This window comes from Syngnathus leptorhynchus, chromosome 5 (assembly GCF_054491065.1).
Source record: "Syngnathus leptorhynchus isolate UIUO chromosome 5, UIUO_Slep, whole genome shotgun sequence".
In the NCBI taxonomy this organism is placed as follows: Eukaryota; Metazoa; Chordata; class Actinopteri; order Syngnathiformes; family Syngnathidae; genus Syngnathus; species Syngnathus leptorhynchus.
In genome coordinates, this window is record NC_141199.1 from 8715646 (window position 1) to 8740576 (window position 24931).

The 24931-nt window shown below is 40.2% G+C and overlaps 1 protein-coding gene across 1 annotated transcript in view; it reads left to right on the forward strand.

The window, feature by feature from the left end:
- The first annotated feature begins 12180 nt into the window (after positions 1 to 12180).
- Positions 12181 to 24931, forward strand: part of xylt1 (xylosyltransferase I) — a 61327-nt gene continuing 48576 nt past the window's right edge. The window contains exon 1 of the mRNA XM_085911971.1: positions 12181 to 12501. Coding sequence (XP_085768097.1) covers positions 12217 to 12501 — 285 coding nt within the window. The 5' untranslated portion in view covers positions 12181 to 12216. The remainder of the gene's footprint in view (positions 12502 to 24931) is intronic.

Below are 24931 nucleotides of genomic sequence, written 5' to 3' on the forward strand. Positions count from 1 at the left end.
ATCGGGGAGGCAGTGCTGGTCGATCGCAGCGTGACGTTAAACAATTTTTTTGTCGGCCTATCGTCCTATAATTACAAAAAAAATCAATATTTATTGTGTGTGTTGTGCAATATTGGCCTATTCAGTTATGCAAGGTACATCAACATAGATTGTACATACAAAAAATTCGTAATAAATTTGAAAATAGTGATATGTTTTGTATTTTTGTGGTGTGTAGGTAGATCATTTTGAATTGGTTGTTTTATAAGTAGCTCTCATGCTGAAAAAAGTGTGAGCACCCCTGTGTTAGAGTCTATGACAATTGTTATTAAAAAATAAAAATAAAAACTCTAAAGAACAAGCTAGAGACAAATACCTTGCAAAAAATACACATTAGAAATGGTTTGGATCTCTACTCACTTTGGAGCAGTTTTAAAACTATAAATGCAAAACGTCCAGAACAAACAACCTTGGAGAGCACTATCTTTAAAATATTGTTTTGACACATTTTGAACTTTGAACTTACCTGTGTGTTCACTCTCGCTGGAAAGCCAGTATCCATCCATGCATTTTTTATACCGCTTGCCCCCACGGCCTTGCTGGAGCCTATCCCAGCTTTATATTCCTATTTATTCATTTGATATGTGTATTAACCGCTTCTTGTTTATAAAATACATTTTAATGTTTAGTGAAAAGGCAAAAACAACTGACAAGAGGACATGGCCCTTTATAAGAAAATGCATTTCTCGGTTTTTAAAAAAGCACTCAGAAGGTCACGGAAAGTGATTTTATTTTTTTCATCTTAGAGCTGAAAACTAATCCATTTGAGGCCAAATTTGTGATCTCCAAAACAAGGCTTCCCTCTGTCTATCTTCCCCGTTAACAGGAAACATGTCAAAACTGCCAACTTCTTTTTCCATTTGTTGGGGAAGTTGCCACACACCCCAACACAGCAATAATTCACCATATTTTAATTCAGCTGGCTAAATATGACAATAACTAAGAGTGAACACCGCAACATTACATTGTGGTCCCATCGTCTCCAAAATGGCCGAATAACGCTGCTTATGATGCTCATTGCACCTTTCCCAATAGCATCTGTTTTGGAATTGACTTCCGTGCCACCTACTGGACTGGAGTAGAAATGTATTGCACAATAAGCCATGATTTTACACTTGAACTATTCTGCTGCCTTCAGCGCACCAAATTTGTTATGTCACCCTGCGTGCATGCAAGTTTGTGGAGTCAGGTGTTAGTGCTGAGGGCAGAAAAATCAAAGAGAAGAGAATACAATACCAGCTATTGTCTCCACTGTTCCGTAGATGCTTGAAGGAGATAATGCTCTTTACTGCCATCTCTTCTTGTAATTGCTTCGATGCCCCCCCCCCCCCCCCCCATCATCTCACATAATCTTCAGTTTCCTGTCTGGTGACATATTTCCACTGTTTCTTATCACTGAGGCTTTTTCTTTGGCCATCAGTCTCTTTAGACGATGCCTGAAGCTGTCTCTTAAAGGCAATTGAATCCTGGAACAAAATGGTGCTCGTGTCGATACTTCTTAAAACAACAAGTACTAATTAGGCCGACATGTTTCTGCACGCGCTCACACACACACACACACACGCACACACACACGGTAAAATACATTAAAACATCCATAAACAGGTCTTGACCCTGTGTTAGAACAGATTCTGGAATAGACGTTTCCTACTCTCAAAGCACTTCCACATGATAGCCAATCTTCTGTCATCTTGTAAAGATCATTCAGAGGCTTTCTTTTCTGCTGGAGTTCTCACGCTATTGCCATCCCACTCCATCACGTTGTATATTGCCTGCATGGTTTAGTTCTTTGAGCCACCATGTTTGTTGTTCATGTACAGCTGGTATGGATTCATTTTGAAAAGACTTCAAATTGTTCCCAAGACACAGAAAAAAAGTGAGCTGTGACCAGAGAGAGGGATTGCTGTTTTTTTCCAGATTGCAGCGGCACATATTTCCAGTTCAAACCACAGTTTTGGTTTACTCTGTCAAAAGTCAAGAATTGTCTTTTTATGTCCTCTGTTGCCTAGCAGCAGCAGCAGCAGCAGTTGGCATCTAGCAGCTCTCATCCTCCTTCCAGTGTGGTGCTGTGCATATGGCTGTTCATGCATAGGCGAGCACGTGTGTTATACTCTTACTGTCTGAGCTGTACTTTAAATGCTAATCTGCTCAGACAACAGGGCCAGTCATGTCCAGAGGCTACGGGCAAAAGGACGGAAGGACCTTGACAACATTGTGTCCCTGTAAGAACGCCTCCGCCCACACTGGTCAAGCCTCTCTTACCTCATGACTGTCAAGATAATTAAGATTGCGTAGAATCTGATTAATAAGGCTCTGGGGAGACAACCTCCATTGACGTAGGCACCGATTTAATACGCTTGCTTGTAAACAAGTTGGGTATTTCCACGGACAGGAAATGAATGTTATTTCTATGCTATGTTTAAAAAAAGACTGCTAAAATGAAAGGTGGCATTAGGCAATGTGAAATGAGTGACAGGTTTAATGAGAGATGAGAGGAGAACATTTTGAAAGAAGCAAGAACATAGAGGCATTGGCAACTCGCCAGACTCCTCTGCAGGGTGTCTGTACTTTTGGTGCTTGAACTTTTTGCTACATTGGCCTTAAAATATTGTAAGATGAATAGTATAATAGACATACCACACTTCCATAATGCAAGCTTCCCTGCACATGCACCTGCATTTCTGTGACTGGAGGGCCAATCCAATTATCTTTTAATAGACATACGCTTTAATGTGGAACCACCTGGATATAAACTTAACGTCTTGCTCCTTTTCTTCACTTGTCTGCCAAAGAATGCTCGAGTCTGTTAAATGTGCATTTATTTCAATCCAATTCATGCCCACAGCACCAAATGCAAACACAAGTTACTCCTAGGTACTTTTTTTTATATGGAGCAGATTTAGGACCAAGCTTCTTACGTTAAAAAGGTCCACATGAGAAAGTATTTGAGTTTAAATAAAATAAAAACATCTTCTCTAAAGCCATTTTTACCAGCACAATTGGGTTCATCACACCACAGCAATGTATGCAGCAGAAAAAATTGTGGGGTGGAATTTCTAAACATCCATACTCAAAATATTAATATGGTAGAACAAATCAAGGCTTGGATCTTGTGAAATATTTATAAAAATGATATTGGTGGTGCATTCATATTTTGAGTTCAAGCCTCAGCTGGAGTAATTTTATGGTAACTTATTGCTTTAAGAATAAATAAAAAAAATACAAAAATGAATTTAAAAAAATGAATAAATAAAAAGGAAAAATAAATAAATAAATAAATAAATAAATACAAATGACTGGGGGGATTATAGCGCTCCCCAGCAAAAATTCCACTTGCTGCCACTAGTGCTAACCACATGTTTAACCATAATTGTCTCATTTGATTTTTGTCAGAAGACTTGAGCCTCATTCATAATCGTTTTCATCCATCACAGTGCCCACACAGTGAGACTGATGCATTTACAGCACAGTAGTTATTTTTGAATTGAAGCACTTTATTGATTTAATATTTCTGACTCCATCAGGTGCACAAAGCAAGCACATTTGCTGAAATAACGCAATGTTTGACAGTTGCCCAGGTACATACTGCTGCGAAGAGATTGTTCAGCATATGCTGACTGTCTTGTATCTAGACAATCAAATCAAAGCAGTCTGCTCCATTCCATTATTGGGAGAAAAGGTCAATCCTGGCACTGACAAGTGCGCATCAGCAATGGAGGATCTTGAGGAGGAGCATCCCGATCATATGAATCCCTGATGCAGTTGAGAGCAAATACATGCAAAACATTAGTTGATTTGGACTGAATTGAGCGAGGACTTTCTCTCATTCATCGACACTACATCTGCCAAAAATAGCATGAGTGGCAATTAAGTTTGACCTTCCATTCCATCCTCCCACTGCATATAAAAGTTGGATGTGATATTCAACCAATGTGTTCAAATATGTCGAAGGTGTATAATTATTGTAAATATTCCTGATTGGCATTTCTGTTAATAGTGACCAGTTTAGGCTTTTTATTTATTTGCATATTTCATGAGCAGAGGTCACTGCTAAATAGACAAATCAGCAGCGGCAGATAATACTGTCGGTTTCCTCTACCCAGCTCAAAGTCGGGCTGCTCTCTGGACTTCTGCAAATGTGTGCATATTTCCCAGGCTACCATTTACCTTTGACTTTATCTCTCTATGCTGCTTTTTTCTTTCTTTGCTCAAATTGTCAGTTGTATAACTATTTTATTTTACTAATCTTGGAGACTGTGGAGCTGTAGAGAAAAACAAAAGAATATGCAAATGGAGGACAAGAGGCAAAGCTACATGAGTGTCTGTACTCAATTTGACAGAAATGAAAGCTCTTAGCTTTGCAGAGGGATTACATCTCGCAATATTCAACACCCATATTCCATATAGCATGATTTTGCAATATTGTGCTCATATATTTATCAATCTAAACATTTTAAATAAATCACATCACACTCACCGGACATGCTGATACTGACACAAGGTCTGCCTCCTTTCTTCATGCCTGCCGGTCTCAAAAAGTGCCTCCCCAAACATTTCTGGACTGAAACTTGCCTTAAACAAGCCACATATAGGGTGTTGTCTGTGGAATTATTCACATTCCAATGAATTTCAATAAGCATCAATTATACGCACATTTTTGCTATTCCCAGGGTGGCCGGTCTCATTACCCAGTAAATAGTGGGGGTCAACTTTATTTATTCCTGTGTCATAACTATGCGATTTAGAAAAAAATATATCAGGTGTTAAAGTGCTGAAACACATTTGTTTTCATACCGTCAGACATGGAGCATCCTCAAAACCTATTTAGCAGAGCTTCAATTTCTATCGAGTCAGCAAAATGTCTGTGTAGAAAGAATAAATTATTCAGTTCTGTAATGAAGGTGCATGGAAGAAGATTTGCTCTGTAAAATGGTTGTTCCTTTGTAGGGGGTTTGCTCAGGGACTTGGGAAGAACTGAATAGCTGAAAGGTCACAGAAAATTAATATTAATATTATAGAGTTTTATCCCCCAAAGTCTTATACCACTGACATGTTACACGGCAAATGGAAGTAGCCAGGCAAGTTAAATTCCATCAGCTGCATAATGTGAACGAATGTTCTTATTCTGTCTAAGTTTCAAATACTGGTAAAGATTTATTGGCTGTTTTTTTTGCAAACAAAATACAAAACAAAATCCCTCGTCATTCCGTTACATTGTAGAATGTGACAATGAGCATTGTAGGTTTTGTTACAAAGACTCAAGCACATAAAGGTGCAAGACACAATGGAGCAAAACAATGATTTAATTCTACTTCTAATTGCATGTTTGTTGTCAAAACCTTGTAAATTCTCCAACCAAAAGTATGAGAATTGAAGGGAAGCTCGAAATTCGTCATTTGTTGTACATTCATTTGTCATGGTCATTGTTGAGTGGCATATCATTTTGAATTCCGTTTCATGTTTTGTGTTACCCAAGATTATGTCAGTTCTATGTTTTGCCTCTTTGCTGTAAATTGCCAATAACTGGACTCCTGGCTTGCTTCCTGTCACTTGGGTCCTCAATCCCACTGCCAAACCATAATTTGAATTCGTCAATCAATCTCTTTGTACCAGCCAGTTTGTCCTTAGTCATAGAGGTAAGAGCTCCTGGTACTCTAAGGAAGGCCTTCAGATTTGACAAAACGAGTTTTAAATATTGAGTCATCCAGTCAGAAAATCCTGAATCGAGGCTTAGTATTTCTGAAAATCCAAAAAATGAAGGAACTATTGCACTTGACTAGTAACATAACAATAACTGAGAATAAAATGTACTCTATTTCCAGAAAATTAAATATCTTTGTCTTTTTGCAGCAAATTCTACAGGAAATTTGTATTGATAATATGTTCGTACAGCATTTATGAAAACACGTGCATGTTCCGGTTATTATAAATTGCAGTTGCAAGGGGATATATTGGACCAAACAACTCTCAGGATGTAATTGTTAATTAAGGAGGAGATAACATAAAGATCACTAATCTTTTTTTTTAATCGATTTCATAACAACAACAAGAAAAAAATAACTAGAAATCTTTGATAGTGTACGCCCCATCTTTCTTTGTTGCTGGGCAACAAACAGTTCTTGGCTCTGTAACGATTATGTGCTGACCTCCTACAACCTAAACTGTTGCTCACAAAGAGAACTCAAAAACCTGTTATTACAGGAGTGGCTTTATTATTTTTTTCTTTACATCAGCAAGCCATGCTGTTGTATTGCAAATCAGAAATACAAATATTTTCACACAATGTATGTTTTCCCTTCATTACAAGACTCGTCGATTAAATATTCCACCGACAAAGAGTCTTAGGAAGCTGGAAACTAGAGACATCCAATGTTCGGTGAAACACTGGATTCATCACCAGTCCTCTATATTGGTTATACTTGTTCCACCAGATGTTCCAACAACCCTACCACCGTGCGTTCATCTTAATTATCCATCCATCCAACCATTTTCCTTGGGGTCAAGAGTAACTTGGAGCCTTTCCCAGTTTAGGCCAGAGACACCTGAATCTGAGAATCTGGACGTTCAATCAGCAGGATATCATCGACCGATCTAATAACGAGCACTTCCGGCACGTTTCTCTTTCATTTCTAAAAGATCAGTAAAACATGTTAAAGAAAAACATTTCATAAAACACACCATTAGATATATTTACTGTGTTTGTAATATGTTCAAATAGACCTACAAAAATGTGATTATTTTAATAGCTATAATGAATAAAACTTATTAATCTTGTGGTCAAACATGATTTGCTGAAAATGTGTCCTAGTCATGATAACTTGATAGCTGTCCTAATTAGGGTCAGTTTCTTTTCTGTATTCTGGACTCGTACTGGTCACAAAGTACCATTCTCACCTATGGAGTCTTCAATTACATGCAGAGAGTAATTTTGGAATGTGGGGAGCAAACACAAGTAGAACATGACTCCTCACAGTGCGCACGACAAGATTCAAACCTCAAACGTGGGAACTGCTAACCACTCACAAGCTGCGCTGCCAATTCAAAACATTACATTGACTAGCCAAGATTTCAGTCAAGCTACTCTTTAAAAACAGGTTGGTAGAAAATACATTCTCTTTCGATGTTTTGTTACAGTCGGCCCTAGCAGGAAAACACATGCAGCTTAATGTCAAAATAGGACAAAGTCATAGCTGAAGATTGTGAATCTGCAAGTCACAATGCTCAGTGATATGTTCTGAAATCGCATAAAATATTCAGCTCCAAATATGTTATTGTGAATCAGGAGCATTACAATGTGAGTGGAGGAAAACCCACCTTCAAATAGCCTAGTTTAAGAAAGCATCGTGTCTGAGAGACACATCAAGTAAATAATCAAAACAGCACGATAACAAACAAAAAAGGCGGTTTGGGACTTGTTTGTTCCTCCTCTCCATGACGTCCAAAATTTAGAACATGTGAGAACTCCATTTGCCAGAGGCTACTTAGGAAAAGCCCCTTTCAGTCTTTTTTTGGGCTTGTTCTAATGAGCATTCACACTTGACTAAACCTACTAAAAAGCAACTCCTTGTTCTCATGAGCCACACAATTTTCCAGCAACGTGAGTGTCACTGCAACCCCTGCAGCAACATATTCCAAAACAACTTGGCGCTTTAGCACACTCAAACATGACAAACACGCTGCAGTGAAAGCATTAAGCCTGGAAAATGCTATGGAATAATCTTTTGGGTTAGGGGCTTTTGTTGCTCCCTCCCTCCACCCATCCCTTTATCCACCCATCCCTTTATCCATCCGTCCATCCATCCATCCATCCATCCATCCATCCATCCATCCATCCATCCATCCATCCATCCATCCATCCATCCATCCATCCATCCATTCATCCATCCAAATATTTCTAATCAACAGTACTGTAAGAAAAACTACAGTACTTTCTCTGGTTGCTGTCACCACGGCAGTGTCCAAACCTTTTTACATGTCCTCCTTGTCCAACACACCCTATTGAAATGATCAGAACTTGCCGATGAGCTGTGAGGTGTGGCTGTCAAGGCCAACAGTCTGCCGCTGTGCCTCTCGGTGTGCTCGTCCACTCCACTCAGCGGGCTGACCCATAACATGAACCCATCCAATGCATCAGTGGGACGTCTCAGGCTTCAACAGTCATGTTGTGCTACTGCCTTCTGCCCTTTCTTGTCCCAAGCACACTGCACCAACCGGTTCATTGCATTCCACTTTCTACGTCTACGTTATCGATCGTTCCTCTGCATACATAACATGCAAGTTGTTTGTGAGTCTACATCACATGCTTGGTTGAATTCCAGCAAGTACATCAGTTGGTCTCAGAGTGAGTGACATGGTCAACTCGAATGGTTATCAGCATCAGTTGCCACGCTGTCGCTACTACGAAACTGTCCCTGAGATAGGTGGATGGATGAACTTGCGTCTGTCACTATTTTAGTAGACCCATTAGTGTGCTTCAGCTTATTTTCTGTGTGTTGTTTTTCCATCTCACAGTTCTTTCATTTTGTGGTGTGTATTGTTTCCTTCGATGTCTTCCATCCTGTTTGTTGTACTTGTATTTTCTCTGGGCCTCCATCACCAGATTTTCCTTGAAGAACAAAGCCTGAGCATTTTCATTGAAAGGTTTATCAAATATCAATGGCGTGTCAGATACGCAGCCTCTTTGGTGCATTGTCTGTTCTTTCATGTAGGTATAGCACCGAGTTAATCATTGTTGCTGCAAGTAAAATCCTAAAATTATTTCAGTGTGAGTGTTTATTTCAAACATTAATGACTCAAAACTTGACAAAGAGCGACACTTAAATAGTCAGAATTGGAGTGGGACTCATTTTCAAGCAGGAGCAGTTCTAAGTAAAAAAGCGAGGTCTAAAATTCTCAAGAACTGCGATTGTGGTGTCATCCCACTGAAAAATGTCTGGCTCTGCTTCTGTCTGAAAATGTCAAGAATGTCCTCCTTGTCAGTTTAGCAACACAAGGTTGGCATGTCAAGGAGGATCGCTAGGGTGGCTACCGTTTTGGGCTCTTGAAGATATGTTAGTGTGTGTGAGACAGTCAAAAGCACTTGCAAAGGACAAACACCACAGCAGTGCAATTCCAACGCTCGCTTCTTTTTATGGCTTTCAAATGCACTATATAATCGACTCTCAATCAAATGCTTGACATGCTAGAGCCGAAACATAGTCTATTATTAAAATCTGAATCTATCAATTTTCCTTGGGTTCCACCCTCAGTTTTCTTTGGACCTTCCACCAACATTCTTTTTCCTCTCTGTTGATTATGTCAAAAGCAAAGTAAGAAAATGCCTGCACCATAAAAAAAATGAAGTCCTGAATGTCTACCCTTAAAATAATATCAGCTACCAAGTCTGTATATTTGGATAAGATTGACTTGATCTAAGTCTCTTCAGTTTGGATGTTATGATTGAAGTGATACCCCCACAGAATAACCTTGAAAAAAAAAAAAAAAAGACTAGGGAGTTTACATTCAGGCAGCACAACTCCGCCCGAGTGTGAAAACTGATGCGACTTGCTTTTCGTACCAACATAAGCCTCAGTTTGCTTGTTTGGAAATTTGGTTGGTCACACCGCGCCATGCGGTGTGTCCCGGCATCTACCTAGCGTTGCAATTTGGTGGCACAAAGTTGTCTGAACCTCGAATTGGCTGGCACCATGTCAATGTTTTGACAATGTAATGGGATTTTGGTGAATTTGATCAAGGCGCACGCAGACTCGTGAATGTCATCGTATTTAAACTGTCTAAATTCTTGTAGAAATCAATTGATTGAATGCATTAGTTTTATCATCTTCATGACATTTTTAAAATCTCCTTTCAACATTATCCGCCTATGGAAGTTTGTTTGCAGTTCCTTATAAGCACACTTGTCTCATCAGTTTTTCTTCCGCCATGTTAAGGACTGCACGCCTCTCGCAGGCTGCATTTGAAGGTAATGAGAGCCGCTTTGATTGGCAGTGAGTCAAGTTTTAACACCCACAACATGCCATTTTTAATTGTGCGAAGCTGCTTGCATCTGTGAAAGTAGCCAAACTTAGTCTATGCCGACCTGACACATAGTTCGACCTCACTTGCCGCAAAATTTGTACAAGGCACAAAAATAGAAACCTAAATGTCACTTTAATTTTCTTTTTGCTCTTTGCATATTGTCTGCCTTTTGAGATGCTCAGGAACTGATTTATGATCTTCCCTTATGACACAGCTGACACTCTGAAGACCATTTTGAATCTATATTGAGCAGCAAAAGCATTAGAAACAGAAGCATGGGTAACAAAAAAAAAAGTTACGTTATTTCATAGACTTAATCTGTTTACAAAAAGCAGAATCGGACGTGAGCTGAAGAGAACATAAGGCAAAGAAATGGTGAAGTGTCTGACAGTGACAACATAGTTTTCTCACCGTGTGTGTGCAAACCAACCACATCTATCTGCAAATGAGCAAAAACAAATGATAAGACACACTTCAGAAGGCCAGGACACGTATCTCTGGAGGACATTGACCACTTGAAAAATTTGGACAAAGAATGTGAGGGAGTGCTTCTGCTAGGAACTAATTTATAATGTACACTATTTTTTTTTCATCTCCATGATCCCTTGCCATACACTGTCCAACGGCAGATCCCAATGGGGTCTTCCAAGTTGTTGTTTTGGTCCAGTTTTAAACCAATCCTCTCGTGTCATTCTCTTTGTTACTTGGAACAAATCTAATGGGAGTTGGTGTCTTCTCTCGCTCAGGCAGAATCCAAAAAGTGATCAAATTCCCTATGATTGCTATCGTAACTGCGTGACAGGCTGCTTCTCCTCCTCGGAAACACATTTTCGCTGAAACTGGCACTTTCCCCACAAGCTGGTCTGTAAACTGTCAGAAGATGAGAACTAACAACAAGTCACACCATCACATCTGAGTCCACGAATTAGAACAAATGCGGCAAATGTGTGCACAACACTAATATCTATATTATATATACAGCGGAGCCTCGGTTTTTGAACGTCCCGGTTCTCGAACAATTCGGTATTCGAACAGAATATTCGATTTATCTTGCTTCGGATTTCGGACGGAATTCGATTGTCGAACCTCGCGAGATGATCCGAGAGGACTCGAATGCCAACTGACTCCGTTTGTTATTACATTCTTGCGACTCTGAGTCTAATCATGCCTCCAAATGAAGCAAGCGGGAGCAGTAAAGCCATCCTAAAACACAAAGACGCTCCTAAAGCAATGCGACAGTGAGCGCCCGGCCCGCGCGCTGCGTGCGATTGCGCAAATTAAGGTCCCCGCGCACTGTGGTCCACTTAAATTTTGGAAAGTCCATTAAGACTTTAAAAAAATATTTTTTTTTTAATTTCAGCAGCCGCTCTATCACTATAATGCGACCAGCGCGGTTCAGTTGCGTGGTCGGCGACGCGCTACGGTGGCGCGTTCGGCGGTGCGCTGCAGTTGCGCGATCGGATAAAATTAAACTTTCTGCGCACTGAGGTCCACTTAAATTTTGGAAAGTACATCAGGACTTTAAAGATATTTTCTAAATTTCAGCGACCGCTCTGTCACAATAATGCGACCAGCGCTGTGCAGTTGCGTGGTCGGCGACGCGCTACGGTTGCGCGTTTGGCAGTGCGCTGCAGTTGCGCGATCGGACCAAAATGCGCAAATGAAAAAATGACGGTTTTTTTTGTTGTTGCTTGGAATATTAAACATTTTTTTCCATTATTTGTCATGGGAAAACATAATTCAGAATTCGAATGATTCCGTTCTCGAACAGCCTTCTGGAACGGATTGTCTTCGAAAACTGAACCTTCACTGTATAGATTTCTTTCTTTCGAAGAAGAAGAAACAGATCACAGAGTACTTTGAACATCCTCGACAATGCACAAATACAGGAGTATGAGTGGTGCAGCAACATCGAGGAGCATTTCTGTGCTCGGCCCTCGCATCGGGTTCCACCACACGGTGGCCCTGTCCTTCTCCTGTCGATACTGCTCTTCCTCCAGCCTCCACGGTCGCGCGGCTCTTCCTTCCTCCCGCCTACCCTCCGCCTACTCGCCTCCATCTCCCCCCTCCCTCGTAGTTGCACAGCTTCCCCCAGTCTCCAACCTCGCTGCACAGTGCACACACCGCCGCTCTTCCAGCTCTGCGCTGCCCGCTGCGAAGATGGTTGGCGGCGCGTGTGCTCGCAGGCTGGCCCGCCGGTCTCGGTCCGCCCTCATCGTAGCCCTCACGGTGCTGCTGGTGCAGACGCTGATCGTGTGGAACTTCAGCAGCCTCGACTCCGGTGAAGACAGCCGGGGTGACGGAGGCTCCAACGTGCGGGAGAAGAGGGACCGGGTCGCGGGCAACAAAGCCGCTGGCAGCGATTTCCAGCACGGGATGCAGAGGCAGCGGCGGGAGCATCTTCCCCCTCCCGAAAGAGGAACCTCTCGCCACATACAGCAGCCGGTAAGCCACATGTTATATCCCCGCGTTGGACCAACCGTGTGGCCGTGATAGACGCAGCTGGCTTGGTCGCCTTATCCTCCGGTGTAGAAGATGAGCGCACGACCGGGCCTCACACTGCACGTTTATTATTTGTTGTTTTGCCCGCGAGGCAAATAACAGCATGCCTGCAGTCACACACACTTGGCTCCTCTGATGCTGAGGACAGCAGGCACATCGCAACGCTCGAACTCCCGACTGCAAATGCAAATGCCAAAGCTGTGGATGTAATGTGAACTCACCACACTGACGGCATGGCATCACCAATGCCTCTCTGTAAGATCAGAAGATGGCAAATAACACAGCCTCAAATTTAACATCTTGTCATGAATGGTAGAAGTTGATTTGGGTGTCGATGTATCAATTAAAATGTGAGTGTTGTCTGTAAACTGTTCATTTTCAAAATAGTCATGGTTATGTTTGAGTGATGTGTTCAGAGAGATTGTCAAGTTTGGGTGCAGGAAATGGACCCAGAAGCAGACAAGACATAGATGTTGAAAAGTAAAAGTCTTTATTGAGTAGAAAGCAGGGCTGGGAGCAGAAAAAAAAACTTGGAAGAAAGCTCGTCACACTAGACATCAAGTCTCTATGACAGAAAAAAAAGGATAACGGTAATAAAAATACAAATCATATAACACGCAACAGAGGTATTGATCTGTAAATATTTATTGGTGGAAAAGTGAATGATGGAATGTATCGATCCCCTTCATACAGCTAAACCGAATTTTAAGGACACCACATATTAAGAGGAGCTCCAGATCACTGTAATCTGAAACCACGATAGATATTGTTCAACACTAAAACTTAAAAAAAAAAAATGTTTCATTGTCTTTTAGGGCTTGTGATGAAGAGATTTCATTGGTTGTGCAGAAGCCAAATTGTAGAGGCAGAGACTTGTGGAAACTTGAAGAACAATAATCAATATGATTGTGAACCAAAGGAACACCTAAAAAGTGTGTAGAACAGTTACATCAGTGAGGAATATCAGCATAAGGAGCTGTTTCGGTGCCTTAGCTTCTGAGATAAATAATACAAATATTTATTTGTACACTGAGCTTACTGGGTCCTCGTGCCCTTGAGGTGGTATGGTGAGCAGCTTTGCATTTGAGCAGCACTCGGGCTCAGCGTGTTCATTTTTACTGCCTGATGGCTGACGTTAAATCCTGGAACTTCTCTTTCACGCGGTCTCACGGGACTTTAGGCTGCCCTGGAGGAATTAGACGCAGTTGTGTCTGGCATTCACGCAGCATTTTCCCTTCATAAAACTGCCAGCCTCCTCTTCAGACTGTGTACGACCTGTAGACAACTAGGGTGGGTTATGAGAAACTGTGGCCTTCGTACACAGTCGGTTCCTCTGAGCCATGCACCGTATCATCTGTCCCCTCCGTACCGAGACAGTCGCTCCTTCTGGTGGGCATGTTCATCCCACCTGCCGGGATCTTAACAATACCGTTATACCAAGGAAGCGTTACTTATCTGTGATGAAATTACACAGTAAAATGCTCTGAGTAACTCTTGGCTTTGTTTTAGCTTTGTCGTAAATTCATGACCTCCACCAATGCCTTCATTTGTGGTTGTTTAAAATAAAATAAATAGAATAATTGTTTTTTTTTTTTTAATGTACGCTTTCTCTGCAAGTCATTTCCTTGAGATACTGAAGACAAGCTTAATGAGCGTCCACCGGTCATTTAAATGTCCTGTCATGATTGTCCAACTCTGGTTCCTGCATTGGACATATTCAATTCATGTCTTCGAGATGCATGCCTCCCTTTGATTGGATAATCACTGCTTTTAACTGTACTTGTTTTTTTAGTTTTGCCTACCCACTATTGTGTGTGGTGTGTGTTCGAGAATGTGGTTTGGCAAAGCAGAGTTCTGCTTTAAGGGTGACATATAAACGGCAAATGACGCTCGGTGAGAAACAATAGCTGATTGAAAGGACAGCAGCACTTCTCATCCGCAGTAGAAGAAGCCAGAAGCCACGATATGACAATCACGGGATTTTGATGTGGCAACTTATGCTGGAACAAAATAATATATTGGATGTTTGATTCCAGATGGTAGGAGAGAAACTTGTCATTAGTGGTTGTTTGGTCTTGTGGGAAGTGATGCAAGTGTCTGGAGGTATTTTCTTTTCTTAGTCTTCGTTTACTCTCCATATATTTTTCTATATTCTTTATCCGTGAACCTTGGTTACTCTTTGCCGAGTCGGATGACACCCCGTGTTTTGTTTTCTGTAAATCAATTCAGAACGAAACATGGCATCACATTATTGTCATTGTTGAGTCTTTTATCTAGACTTTGACATTAGGAAATGTGAACCTTCCAAATTTTGAACAATCTGCTTTCAGCAGGAGGCTGAGTAAGTTTCACATCTGGAGAGAGTCAGGATATTTCCAGTGGTGTCCACGTTGTTAAGACTTTCCCTGTTAGTCATAGTATAGCATGTAACATTTCCTTCTTTGTACATCTTTTCCGTCTCCATTAATGCACAAACTATTCCCAAATCTTTCCCATGGGAAAAGTGGTTTACACGTCATGTTTCCCCGTGCTGTCTCCACATGTTTGCATGATAGTTTGCTAGCATATACCACAGATAATCTTATTATGATGTCCACATGCTAACAATTATTGCAATTACACTATGACAAATGGTGTTCATGGTCAATAAAGACTTGGATAGAGACATTTGCTGTCCTGAACTCTACCCTATTAATTAGATCAAAGTTAATCAATCAACTGGGACCTGTTTCTTCCTTGATTGTTAATAGGAAATGTAGCGAAATAAAATCAGAATCATTTCAGCCATTATATTTAAGAGCTATACGTAGAATGCTGTTTAATCTCTAATGTGCAAGGTCACTAATAGTGTCGTAGATGACTGAGAGGGACCCGACATGGGACGGATTCCCATAATGTAGGTAATCATGTCAATGATTGTCTGCCTGGGTATGTGATTGACTGATGTATACCAAACCTCAAGATAGGACTTTACATGTTCATGTCTCTGGACAGTGCACACGGATAAAAGTGGATCGCTGGATGATATACAGCACAAATAGATGCAATTAGTACATCAATTAATCAACAACTAAGTGATTACTAATCAGTAATGATTTTTGATAAATGATTAATCATTTACTTCTTTTCAAATGTAATATTGGCTGAATGCTCAGAATTTCAGCTTGTCAAATTTAAGTATGTTCCGATTGTTGCCATCCTCCATGAAAGCTGACTGACTATCTTTATGTTGAATTCAAATAAAACACTTGCTTTTTGGGGGTAAACCAAAAATCAACAGTTTTGCAATATCACTTTAAAATGATTTCCTATTTTTGAATAAGGGGATACAAATGAAAACATGTTTTTATTCGATTCATCGATTAATTGACAAAATAATCGAAAGTTGCAGCCCTACATGCAATGCCTGTTGAATTCACACGCTGCTCTGAAATGTGGCATAGTTATTTCATTCCAACAAGGCAAAAACGTACATGCACAGTTGCAGTGATACATTTTTATTCCAAGTAAGCATCTTCAACAAACAACCCCTAATATGCCTGCTCTTATTTATCTTGATACAATCAAGACTAATTGGGCTAACGACATACAAAAATCTCTTTTTACTTTTGGTAGTCCATTTTTTTTCTGCATGAATTAAATTTATTGCATCTAATTATTTAGCTTGTTTAAAATAACCTTCAAACATAGTTGAAATCAGTCACATTATCTTGAAGTTTATTTGAAGCCAGTCACTGTGTGATGCTTAATAGCATGTGTTTTTGACATGAAGAAGTAGCAAAACCACATGGTTGTGTCTCTCACACAATTGTATTTCTTTCCAGCCCATTTCAAGTGCCAATCACTGTCAGTGTTGCATATCATAGCGTGGCCATTTTAGAAGTGGTTATTGACTTTTAAATTGTCACCACCATGGAAGTAAATGTTGCTGCAATTTGAGCTATTCTGCTTTATACGGACTTCCAAACACACGCAATTACAAGCCAAAGACACTCTGTGGATGCACTGAGTGGTTAAAAAAAAAAAAAAATCAAACATCACAATGGTTACATCAATAACGTGCTTCTCCGTGAAACCTTTAATGAAGAAAAAGCAAAGTGCAGCCTGCTGATCTGTCCGTCACTCCATCTTGGGTCTTTGAGCCTCTTTAGCAAATGCCGTTAAGTCTCAAATGGAGGAGGAAGCGTACTCAGATCTGAGGGAAGTGGGATGCACCTCAGACTTGAAAGAGGCAAATCGAAAAGCTCAGACACTTTGATGTTGAAGTGTAATTTGTACACATGACACCATCACACTTCAAATCCCGCACTGGGAAAACCCTTTTTTTTTATTATTATGATATATCTTGAGAAAATCGAGTTTGGAGCTGATTTGACATATAGCGCTGTCATGGAATTTTAAAACTTTCAACTATTTATAGTGTGCAGACTGAAAGTTTGCGTATCCATAGCAGCTCAAACACTAACTTGTGAAACACTCCTTGGAGCACCGGTGCTGAAAGTTCTGTCTTCGGTCATCTTCAGTACGCTATCCATGTCTAAGGGTCCTCTTCGGCTTCTTTGCTGACGAATTCAACTGATCAACAGGTGTCAGGATGTTAGAAATACTACACACAAGCGGGAATAGAAAACCTACTGGCATGACTTACCCCTGCCATGTCAGCTCTGTTGACTCTCACTTAGTAGATGAGCGTATGGGTAAAGGTTCATGAGTATCATGTTTGACAGGTTACATGGTTACTGGATCATTAAGTTGAGCAATGTGGAGACAAGTGTCACATTTGTCCAACTGAAAGGTGCAGTTTTGTTTATTTATTTCTTGCTGTCATGCACTTTAACTTGCCAAATCAATGCTGTTGCACACTTGTTGCCACTATAAAATAAGCTTGGGTCTTTGGATTTCATTTGGTTGTCAAATCCCTCAGTGACCTCTTCTTCCTGCTGCTGAAGAGTGAAGAATTATATATATATATATATATATATATATATATATATATATATATATATATATATATATATATATATATATATATATATAATTTTTTTTATTGTTGTACAATACACTACCACCTTTTTGGGTAACTTTTAATGTATTTGACACACAGAAGTAATTAAAATCAACACATATTAGACATACATTATAATTGTTTGTATTTGTAGAAATATCCATCCATCAATCATCTTAGCCTCTCTCTCTCTCTCTCTCTCTCTCTCTCTCTCTCTCTCTCTCTCTCTCTCTCTCTCTCTCTCTCTCTCTCTCTCTCTCTCTCTCTCTCTCTCTCTCTCTCTCTCTCTCTCTCTCTCTCTCTCTCTCTCTCTCTCTCTCTCTCTCTCTCTCTCTCTCTCTCTCTCTCTCTCTCTCTCTCTCTCTCTATATATATATATATATAAATATATATATTTTGCGCTTCCCCTCAACACTGATAGAAAATGACAAAACCAAACCACTAGATTGAAGATACAATCTTGTTACCACCTATGAGATTACAGAGTTTTCATTCACCGAGATTGACGAGCACCTCAATGCAAATTAACAACTTTTGTTTTTTTAGACTCCATTTCCATGGGCCCAGATGGTACAAGTGCATGTGTGTGTGTTTAGTATGATACCCTATAATCTAGAAGAATCAATCGCCACAACTGAGGCCATCTATCCAACTATTGCAAGGTACCACTGTGCCACCCCCCCCTCAATCATCCCCCCCCCCTTCCTCCCATCATCTTCTGCAGCTGTTACAGATGGTTTCATTCCCAACACATTAATAACACATCATCCAGATGAATGAAGCTGTATAATGCGTAGTGTTGCCAATAATCCCGTAGGTAAGAGGCTTAGCGGACAACCCCGTGAGAGACAAAGCGAAAGATATGAAGACGAGGAGGAAAGGGTGAGTGGGTGGGAGGGAGGGGTGTTTGGATAGGGAGGGTAGGTTTCCTAGCTTTTTGAAATCTGGTGCCCAGGTTGATTTTGCTCAGACAGATGTGGACGCAACATTTTCGGATGGGGCATATTTTAGACATATTTATTTCAATTGCTTTTCATAATTGCCTTCTAGTATTTATTAGTTATTGACATATTCCAAACTAAATTCTAAAAACATAATAACTGGAGTTGAAATCAAACCACGTTTTCAGTGGCCAACGAGTCAAGCAGACTTGATAGCAAGCATCCAAACTGACGCTGATTATTAAATCACAGAACACAAAATATTAAATACAACTACACTCAATGAGTATTTAGGATTAAGCCAGATATTTTTAACAATTTATACCAAGTTCTGCAGTGGTTACTTCTTGCAGTTCTGACGTCTTGTTCTAAAAAACATTCCATGTGAAGTTCTTAGAAGAGATGTGGCACCATGTTAACATCTTTTTGCAGACTGTAATATTCCTTTGGAGCTAATATTTCATCTTTTATCACCGTATCTCTATTGTAGTCGCTGTCCCCCAAAGCATTCCCCACAAACAGCCTTCTGTTAGCATCATTAGACAGTAAGGAATATGTTTATCTCTCATCTGTAATGGCCGCATCACGCTGAAAATCACTTGACAGCCTTTTGTTGAGGAAGCGTTTGCGGTAGCCAGCCTACTTTTCTGCAGTGCGACTACATTGACATGCAACATGCTGATCCACGTATAACACGGAAATTCACAAGGACATGTAATCCCACCCACACACGCTAATAATGGCACTGAGCATGAGCCACTTTGTTGCTATCTTCTTTTCGACATCATACTCTAATCTCCGTGCATTTTTGGACTCCATTAAAACATGGCGTCGGAAAGAATAAAAGGACTGATAGTAATGTGAAGTCAGTGACGATATGTCATGGTGAGGCGGTAGGGACTGTTTCATTTAATGCCTTATTGTCGTCCTAGTCCAGTGGAGCAAGTAGAGACAGTGACACTTCTATTCTTCCTTTTTTCATCATCTCCTCACCACTGGAGATGAATACCAACAGGCCAGAAGACTTAAATCTATCTGTGATTAAGAGAAGGAGTGAGAGAGGAAAGAAAGAGAGAACAAGATGGGCAAAGAGAGGCTAGATGGCAGAAAAAAAAAAAAGATAAATGTCTCATCCCTTCTAAAAATCCAACATTGACTCAAATCCTGAGTAATCCTCACAGAAACCTGGTTTGGTTTGAAGACCTGTTAGTGAAAAGCATTTGAGGCAAAGATTGTGTAATAGGACAGAAAACCTCTGTTGAAATAAACCCAGAACAAATGAATCAGGTTAGGATTGTTACTAATGCTTTTTGTAATCATCGATTAATCTGTCACTTATGTCGAGTAATCAATGAATCAAGTGAAAAAAAAGCATGTTTTCATTTCCATCCTTTTATTCAAAAACAGGATATTATTTTAGATTGGGAAAGCAGAAAATGCACAAAAATTAAATCACGATTTACTTAGCAGTTTGCCCAAAACAAGTCAGGCAAAAAAAGGCAAAAATAATGATCATTTTTTCTCTAAATAAGTAAATTTGTTTATCATTTTTTTATTGATTCAACAAATAGATAAATTCTGAAATGTTGAACAATGGACAATTTTAGATTTTAAAAAAGTTTTTTTCCAGGTTTATCATCTAGAAAGGTTTACTTGCATTTCTGATGAACAAAAATAGAAAAAAATGTTCACTATTGTAATGATCAATTAATTTGATAACTGATTAGTTGAGGATTAATCGATTAATCGTTGCACATCACAGTCATGTATTTTATTTCACCTCTCGTTGGTAATCTTAACATGATACTCAAGAAGCTGGCATGCCCTAATGTATCATGAATAATTCAAAAGGAATATTAATGAAACCATAAACGTAACTTTTGTTTTGTTAACGCAAACCAGTAATTGCTTTACAGTGGGGGAAATCTGACCTTGCAGTGACCGCAGCCAATAGCAACAATTTCATAATAGTCCAATTCCAATTTAGGGCCTGAATCCTGAACAGAAGCAAAGCTGTTTCACCCCTAAATCCTCTGGCTGCTTCAAATGTTCCCACCCTTGCAATTACGTCACAATTATAGGTCCGCATGGTTGAACTTACATATTTCAACATAGGTTTTAAAAATTCCGGAAACAAAAAGCACTTCCGTTATAATTTCCCTCCCTCTTTTTTCTTTCTGCATTGAGCTGTGACGCATGTAACCCCAACTAAGGGTGTCCAGGGGACCAATAAATCTTTCTACCAAGTAGAATAATTTGATTCAGGGAAATATTTTTGTGTTACCATTGCCAAATGTTAAAAAATTACCACTTGTCTGTGACAATAGAAACAGAACGAGAAGACCACAAAAACACTCTGCTCAAAATAAACCGGTCTTTTTTTAAATAGACATCCACATGCCAAGAAGAAAGAACGCAAAATGCTGGCTGACCTCCACGTTTATTTTGTTCTCTTTTCGAAACCTTGAACTGAATTGTACCACTCACACTGGGGTATTTTAAGGTCACCGTTAAACGTGACTGACATGGCAAGTTATTCAACATATTCATCGGAACAGCTTTGTAAACTATATGATCTACTGATGTTTTATTCAACACCGACGACGTGCTGAGTTGATTGACAACGCTCTCTGGGTCCGAATCTACGGGCGGCTTTGTATACATAACGCAGACAGATTTCAAGCATCACTAATGAAGCGTTGTGCACTCAAGTGGTGCTTGTTTTCGCCTGATTGGTCTCTGTCCTTTCAATATCTCACCTACATCTGCTTGGCCATGACCGACATGTCTACGGACACAACCGACATTCGAAACTGCCGTTAAACTCGTATATGCAGATTAGGCTCTCGCATGCCTGGACACCACACGTTATTTCAACTCCAGCTTCCATTAGATCTATTCAGAGGGTCTTTTCTTTTGCCCCAACCTAATATCACTTACATCACGTGTTGGTTTCATAAACTAAAGAAGAGATCCCAAATATATGAATGTGCCCTTGGCCTGGCAATGGAAAGAACATCCACAATATTACCCCTCACAAGATGACCATACAACGAGATAATCGAGGTGAAGGTCATTCTGTCTACTCGAATACCATTGAGGTCAGTGAAGCAGTTCAGCCAAGGCTGTTTTTGCCTCAGGGCCAAGGTACACATGATGTTTGAATCTGACCACTGAAGATACACACACACGTTATTACGTGGCATCCAGTTTCCATCCAGCCACTCACAATATTTCCAAAAGATCATTCAAAAACCAACACATTGGACTTTTCCTCTTCACTCGTTCACCATAAACCCACTCAGACACTTTGAGAGTAAATACAATTGTTGAAGACTCCCCACCACATGAATAGTAGCTCTTCAGTATTCATACGGCATCACCAAGACCAAGCAGCAAGCTCCTGCTCATTACAAAACAGGTGTTTGCGCTCTGTCCGCTCTGTACTCGCTTGTCTTCAAGTGCACTCGCATGCATCCACACCGGCGTCCATCGCTTTGACTACTTCCTCACCCTCTTCATAACTGCACGCCACCACTCATCCGTTCACCCCTCTTCCCAACCCACATCTCCCTTCTCCTTCTATCTCAAGTGGGGACGTCTCGCTGCGCCGCAGAGTCGCTCAGTGGTGCTCCAGACGCCACAGGCCTCCCAAATCAGCTTCAATGAGGAGCCCTGCAGAGGTTGTCGCTGCCGGGGAGAAATTGCACTGTAATTGAGCGCCCCATAATCATAATATATTCTTTTTTGTTGAATTCCTCGCAGCGGTGAATCATCAACACCGTCGTCATCAACAGCATCATCATCATCATCTTCATGCCATCACATCAGCAACGCTCGGCATACACTGTCACACGTCGCCGCTTGACTTGACCTGCTCGATTCTCTCTCCTCAATTGCTTTCGTTGCACTTATTTTATTCCAATTTCCTTCCTCTTTTCCTTTTCTGTGGCTGCTTGCTCACTAGCAGCTCCTCTCAAATGAATCCTTCCATCCCTCACATTGATGTTCCATTACAATGAACCCCATGCCTTAAAGGGATATCGAAATTAGTCTGGGAAAATACTGAGGAGAGGCTGGGAAAAGAAGTAAACGGGATCATCATGGAGAAACTATTACTTGATCTTCCACACTAAACATGTACCTTTCTTATGTTTATCGTTGCTTTCCTTAACGCTGTTGTTGGTTGCATGGGGTTTAGCCTTAAGCTTGTGCCATCTTGCTTAGGGCAAGAAGCAAGGTACAATCTGGACTGATCATTTTTCAATCACGTGACTGATGCCTAATTCACAGTAGCGGCCAGATATTTTTACCGAGGTGAGTAAGTGATGCAATCCACCTTTTAATAAGATTATCCAAAAAATGCTATGAAACAAACAATATATGGCAAGAAGGGATAGAGGCGTCTCACAGATTTGAGGACTATTATTACTAAAGCAAAAACCACAATTGTCTTTGTCTTCTACGAGATCGCCTCTAAATAACTCCAAACATCCGCATTACAATATAACAGCTCAAAATCTATTTAGAGATTTTTGAAGGCGTTGGGCAAAATAATATGTGCGTGGCAACACGTCGATGCTGGAATATGATTGAAAAAAACAAAGTAACACACAAACGACTGCAAGCCGCGAGGCCAAGACACACGCTATGAAATAAAGACAAAAAGACTGTTGGAAATTAATCATTATCATTTTATTGTCGTTGAAATGTGTGCTTCTGATAGTGTTTGAGCCTGCAGAGAAGTCTTTGAAGGCCGTAACAGCACACCACTGCTAAATGGGTTTTATGAAATTGTAAGAACAAAGATCAAGTGAAATACAATCTCTCCAAGATGGAGTCAAACAACATGGAGGTGATGAAATACGACTGGCATCATTCATAAGTTTGAGACCTTGCTAGATGAATGGAAATCACCTAAAAGTTTCTTTCCTGTCATTTTTCAATGAACGAGGCAGCACACGCTTTATTCAGTGCTTAGAAGAAAGAAATATGCTATTTAAATGTAAGCCATTTTCCATAATTTTATGAAGTTTACCCACACAGGTATAAAAAGGTCTTTGTGAATGTAGCAGTTTTATTGAGTTCCAGAAGAGAAAAAAGTAAAAGCGCAGTTATGGACAGAGATTGCCGCCAGAGATTTGGCACCCTGTGAATAAAAAAAAAACAAAAAACTTTGGGGCCCACCACTTCAACGCAGAATCGCAATTACTATTTTCTTGGTCATGAACCTCTAGAAATTCATTCATCCCCCCCCCCCTCCCTCTTATGGCGCCCCTAGTTATGCATGTGAAAGAATGTGAGCCCATTCAAACAACATAGTGGATGTAAGAAAACACAAGAAGAGAAATAATGAAAGCAGATTCTAATTGACTTTCAGAAACCCAGACTGAGATGTAAACAGAGACAGAAGTTAAGGGAAAGCAAATGCATGTCAAACTAGATTTCAAGCCCGCAGACTGGCACGTGTGTCTATGTGTGACCCGAAACAAAGAACACTACTTTTTTTTTCGGGTTGGTAGTCAGAGGCTCTGACTACTCTCTTTGTCCTCGGGTTTCCATTTAACTCCTGGGAGGCAAATCTGTTTAGCTTTTGGCCTACGACAATATTTTGTAGAACGCTTAGTTTACTCAGAGCCGATGAATATGTCTTTGTCAGTCCTGCACAACTCCTTCAAAAACAGATCTTTGTTTTCTACTTAACTGTGCTTACGTGGATGGTTATGCTTTGCTGAAAACTGCTGAAGAGATTTGGTGGAAGCAATTATAAATCAGCCAGGACACGTCTGCTTACTTAGCACTCAGTCTATTTGCTTAAAAGACACAAATGAGTGCTGTTTAATGGCAATAGAAAGGCAGTCTAATGACTAAGTAACTATTTTCCTGGTGTGAGTTGCTCCAAGGTGAGTTGAATAATCAAAGGAATAGGACAGTATTTACAATGGTATTATGTCCACTGGCGGCAATGAAGATTAACGAGCGTGAGGTTCATTATTGCCTTCAAATGAATTCCCTTTCCGACTTTCATTTTTTTCCCATTTCCTTTTCTTTCATATCGTATGTTAAGCTAAAAATATTTCATTTCTTACTTGTGACTGCTAGGCAAGTAGCAGTTACTCGAAAAATATAAATGTAAAACGTATGCTAGTTTATTTATTGGAACCTCATTTTTGACTCAAGAGTGCCTAATTTACAATGTTTTATTTGTCAATATTTTTGGGGGCAGTCTAAAATGCTTAATGCCAAAACGTTGCTTAATGTGGGACAAACCGCCGTCATTTGTCAATAAAGTTTATGTGGAGACCGCTACTCATGCCCAGTTCACTTTCTACAAATATTAGAACGATGACTCCAATATCTTTTAGGTTATGGAGAGTACGCATTCTCGTCTCCATATTGGTACTCAAACTGTCTTGTGATTTAAAAA